This window comes from Propithecus coquereli, unplaced genomic scaffold (assembly GCF_000956105.1).
Source record: "Propithecus coquereli isolate 6110/MARCELLA unplaced genomic scaffold, Pcoq_1.0 Scaffold143, whole genome shotgun sequence".
NCBI classification, from domain to species: domain Eukaryota; kingdom Metazoa; phylum Chordata; class Mammalia; order Primates; family Indriidae; genus Propithecus; species Propithecus coquereli.
Genome location: NW_012138636.1, coordinates 2,938,037 through 2,943,413, shown reverse-complemented (window position 1 = coordinate 2,943,413; position 5,377 = coordinate 2,938,037). Strand labels below are relative to the sequence as shown.

General features: G+C 39.6%; 1 protein-coding gene across 1 annotated transcript in view; it reads right to left on the bottom strand.

Moving 5' to 3' along the window:
• OCIAD1 (OCIA domain containing 1) overlaps positions 1 to 4,742 on the bottom strand; it is a 22,072-nt gene extending 17,330 nt beyond the window's left edge. Inside the window, exons 1-3 of the mRNA XM_012639898.1 lie at positions 4,623 to 4,742; positions 3,173 to 3,235; positions 2,662 to 2,742 (exon numbers count right to left, since the gene is read on the bottom strand). Coding sequence (XP_012495352.1) covers positions 2,662 to 2,742; positions 3,173 to 3,230 — 139 coding nt within the window. The 5' untranslated portion in view covers positions 3,231 to 3,235; positions 4,623 to 4,742. The remainder of the gene's footprint in view (positions 1 to 2,661; positions 2,743 to 3,172; positions 3,236 to 4,622) is intronic.
• Positions 4,743 to 5,377: the final 635 nt, after the last annotated feature.

Below are 5,377 nucleotides of genomic sequence, written 5' to 3'. Positions count from 1 at the left end.
TGCAATCATTTTTCTCGTTCAGCTTGGTTCAAGAATTGCAACATGAAGCACTGAACAATCATATCATAATGCTGTTACAGCAATTTAAAACGTTAAACATGTACAACAGCATAAATTTATCAGCCAGAAATAAATCTGGACACCTTAGTATCTATTTAAACATCAGCCTAACATTACAACAATCCTAAACCTTGCCTACCAGACTTGTCTTTTAATCCTGTGTCATCAAGACTTGAAAACAGATCATTTTATCCTATCTACCCTATGCAGTCGTCAAAGATTAAAAAAAAATCTGTTGCCACAGTATAGCTGAGTTCTCTCAGAAATTATTCCCATTCTATGAGATATCCAAAATTTTTAGAAGTGCTTGATTCGTGATGACTAAGCACCTAAATTATTCTCAACTGGAGACGTGCACTATTACATAACTCTGACTCAGGTTCTTTCTATTAATAGCTTGAAACATCTGTAAGTCTCTAAACATTAGAGAGAGGATAAAACGGCAAAGATTCTATTAAAGTTCCTATTATCTTCTTAACTGCTCTTAGTTTTTGTTGATTCTTTTACCATCATTTGTTCCCTTATCCATAAGTACCACCCAAACTTTTACCATTTACTCCATCATTCCTGAACATTAATCATGTCACAGACACTACTACCAGTTTTATGTTTTTATCTCCACACTTAATTCCTAGGTGAATTCACCAACACAACTATACAACCCACCCTAATTTCTCAAGTATACCTTTGTTTCTATCTCTAGTTGCTTACAGATCTTCCGCAATCAAACGTTACACTATGAACTCAAAATGTCCAAGCTAAACTTGCTTTCCCCTTCAAACAAGAACTCCAACCGAACCTTTCAATCAGCAATGTCGCCGTTCAGTCTCCTAGGTTGGATATCTTGAAGCTAATATTTGATTCTTACCTTTCCTTCATTCCCCCTTAGTCAATCTTTTTAAAAATCCAGTTTGTATGTTCTTTCAAAAATCGTTCATTGCCGGCCCATCTTTTCCAGTCCAAATGACACTTTTAATCAACCAATCAACCACATGTCCTCAATGACTGTAAGCCTGAGTTATTGCCAAAAGCTCCTAACAGATTTCTCCAAGTACAACTTCTCATCCTTCTAACCCACCTTGCACACTCCTAAGTGATCTTCCTTTAAGAAACCTTAGCAATCATCCCCTTGGCCCACAAACCTAAAATATATAATGAATCAAACTGTTAACTCCTCACCATAGTGTTTTATGCTCTACCCTCAATGAAAGGCCTCTCCTCTAATCAGTTCAACTGCAAGGATCTAACAGAGATCAAGTTATTACAGACTTTGCCTTTGCTCACCATTCCTTTCTTTTTTGTTCTTGTTATTTTCGTTTTTTGAGACATGGTCTTGCTCTGTTTCCCAGGCGTCATTATAGCTCATTGAAACCTCCAACTCCTGGGCTCAAGAGATCCTCCTGCCTCAGACTTCCAAGTAGCTTGGACTACAGGTGTATACCACCATGCCCAGCTAATTTTTTAATTTTTTTGTGGAGACGGAGTCTCACTATATTGCTCAGGCTAGTGGAGAACTTCTGGCCTCAAGCAATCCTCTCACCTTGACCTCCCAATGTGCTGGGATTACAGGCATGAGCCATGGTGCCTGGCCTATTCCTTTCATCTAAAAGCTTCTCCACCTTTCCTCTTTATTTACCTACAGTCCTATTAGTTATTAAAGTCTCATTTACTTAATGAAGTCTTTTTTAGCTAATTCAATTCTAATTAATTAAGCTCTTTTTAAAATTCTTATTGCAGCTATACACTTAATTTTTCTCTGGTTCATGTGTTAGCTTTGTCTCAAATACATCTTAAAACTACTTCAAGACAAAGACTATGTTTCACAAAATTTATCTTTCAAGCACAGTGCCTTGCACATTATAAGCATACATACCAGGCTGACTGATGCAAATGTACATCCTAATTGTTTTAAGTTGCCCCCCACCTTTTTTAAACATTTCTTGCTTTTTTGTTAGAATTACCTTATCTGAAAGGATTACAGTTTCCAGGTGAAGGACTACCAAGGTTTTGCTCAAAAATAAGATTATATTTTATGTATTGCTTCCAACATTCTCTGTAGTTAAAAAATAAAATCTTGTCAGAAATCAAGCTGATAGTGTAGTAACATTTCACAATGATAATAAAAGGGGAACTTGTTCTTATTATGTAATGGTTAAAAGTATAAGAGTTAAAATCCCAAGCTTCTGTTTCAGACAGACCTGGCTTCAAGTCCAAACACATGACTTACCAACTGTGTTAAGACTACGTAATTTATTTAACATCTCTAAACCCCAATTCCTTCATCTGCAAAGTGAGGGTAATAGTCATCAACCTTTTTAGGTTGTTTTTATATAATCCACATACACTTAGTAAATGCTAGCTATTACTATTACTGACAAAATTACCTCATGGTTTTAAAAAAATATTCTGGAAATAATTACTTTAAAATGTATACAATTCCTTCTAGCTCCTTAATCAATCTCTTCTAACAACAATCACACTATACCAAAAGTTTGCCAATGTATTCTGTATGATGTCATCGTAATTTCAGGTACAAATTCAGGTCAAAATTTCGGGTACGAATTTTGGATCAAATGATGTTGATTAGAAAAGTGAACTCACATCTGAACCAAAAGCTTTCATCATTGCATTCTGCGAAGACTCTTCTTTCTTCCTCTGTTGGAATGTAATCAGCCCCTATGTCTTTTTACCAAGGAAAATGAGAAAACATTAACATACCCATAATAAAACAAAGTCTGAAAAATTAGCTTAGTCTAAATATTAACAAGATATATTCGCTATTTTTTTAATCAAGGAATGAAACAACAGGCTTGTAAATGTCTAACAAACTTTGACTTAAAACAGAAGTTAGTGCTATTAATAATATCTCCTAGTGAAGACTGGCTACATAATGTGCTGGGCCCACTGCAAAATGAAAATGTGAAATCCCTTGTTCAAATTATTAAGAATTTCAAGATGGTAACATTACAGCATTAAATCAAGTATGGGGCCCTGTGCGAATGCACAGGTGACATGCGCTTGAAACCAGCCCAGCTGCTCCTGCTACTCAAGGCAGTGAAATTTCCTTTACATAGAAAGTGCTTCTAATTATAAATACATGATGGATAATTACAAGGAATTGGTCTTGGAACTTCTGCATTCGGCTCTTGAAAATCAGCCCTCCCATTCATCTTTCCTGTATCAAAAACATTTATATTAAGGATTAGAAACTATCACGACATAGGTCAAAGTGAATCAAGAAAATGTATAATATAGTAAAACTACTAGTCTGTATGGTAATCAACCAACAAATATTTACTAAACACTACTAACATCTTAAGTACTTGACAAAATAAAAACAGCTAAATGAAAAAGTAACAGACCTACTAATTAACTTAGTTAATTAAGGGATTGATTATTCATGTTAGGTCCTTTAACTGAAAAAGCACAGGTGTTTCATAAGTATTTATCAGCTGATTAATATCAAGATATAAAAAGGCATCCATAAAACAACACACATATTTTTCTTCCTGAAGCTGGCTTATTCCACATTACTCATGTTTTGTTCCTTTCAGAAATCTATGCCCAGTAATTAGGATAATTCCCAAAAATAGAAGAGGAAAAAATCTCCAGGTATTTCTGGGCTTCTATTTTAAAAAATTAAATAACCATCAGGAAACATGCAACCTCTCCCATAAATCAATATTCCAAAAAAAATGGAATAACGAAGATGTCATATCCTTCTTCCTGTGGTGTAAAGCTAACAGCATATTTGGCATCCTCCAAATTTTGCCTCTTCCCCAAGAATATGAAGGAAAAAAAGAATAATATACCAAGAATATATTTTTTATTTAGTTTTTTTTTTTTTACCCATATCTCAGGACTTAAGAGACCAACAGATCAGATAACCGCGTATTTTACGGCATGTTTACATGGGATCATGCTGACTTTCATTTTAAAAACAATCTGCAAAATGGCATACACAATGAGGATAACGACTGGGCCCTTCCATAATTCATTCAGTCAATATGCCATCACCAGAGGCCTACTACATGCCAATCCTTTGGATAGAGAAAAGGAATAAAAACGATAAGCTGAATTCATGGATGGATGGAGCCTGCGGAATAAACTACTTTTATCGTAAAACTGTATTAGAAAAAAAAATGAAATCCTCTTATTTCCAACAAAGCATCTTTCCTAGCAACACCAGAAAGAGGCTGTCCAGGCCCCTTTAGACAATACCATTTTAATCTCTTAATTCCAAAGAAAAAAACTGGATTGAACCCTCGCCGGCCTATGACCGTCGATTACCGCACTCCATCCTCCACCCACTCTATCCGTCTCCCAGGCCATTACTGAGCAACACCCCCAAACAAATGCGTCGCCACGAACTTCTCCTGTTCATACCCCTGGAAACACTCCCTCGCCTCTCCCAGTCACCCGCACTCAGGAGCCCGAGAGCCAAAGCACGACCTGTCCACCCTCGCAGGCAAGAAAATGGCGGAAGGTGAAAAAGGAGCGGATGGCCGCGCGGGTGGGTATGCAGGGAGTAAAAATGGGGTTTTCTGCATCACCTCACCCACCTCCCGACGACAGCGGCAGGCGACGGCGCGGCGAGCCCAGGCGATCAGGGGCAGGCCCGAAGAGGACTCGAGAGGGGGCAGGGAGGGGGGAAAAAAAAGCGCGCAAGACCGCAGCGGGGGGAGGGGGCGGACAGCCGCTCGGCCGCCCAGAAGTCACCCAGATGCGGGCTCAGAAAGACTACAACCCGGAAGCACCACCTACGGCAGGAAATGACGTCAGACCTCCCTGCGGCGCCCAAGAGCAAGCAGCCTCGGAACGGAAGCATGCGCCTGCGTCTGTCGGCCCCACTCTCTCCTGCTCGACCCTCCTCCCTTCACTCCCAGGCCGCGGCGCTCACGAGCTGTACTGCGGCTGCGCTGGCGACCCCGCGGGCCGGGAGCCCCGCCCCCTCCCTAGACCGCCGGGGAGGCGGCTTCCGGCTGTTGTGACGGACGGACCCGTCTGATCTTCCTGTGACCGACTCGCAGGAACGCTCTGCACCCTCTTTTTATTCCCCTTGTTGAGAGTTACCGACTTTTTTTGGATTCCTTGTTTTTAGGCTTTACATAAGCAATTTATTTCATTCTTTGAGCCTCTAGGCTACGTAGTACAAAGTAATTTTTAAGCGTGCGCACTTGCTTATCTGTCGGACCTTGACTCTAACTCCGAACTAGTTCTAGAACCTCCGGCAGGGTACGTTATTACCTGGCTGAGCCTCAGGTTTTTCTCACGTGAGAAAAGGAAATACCTACTTCATAGGGTTGTTAGGATTAAA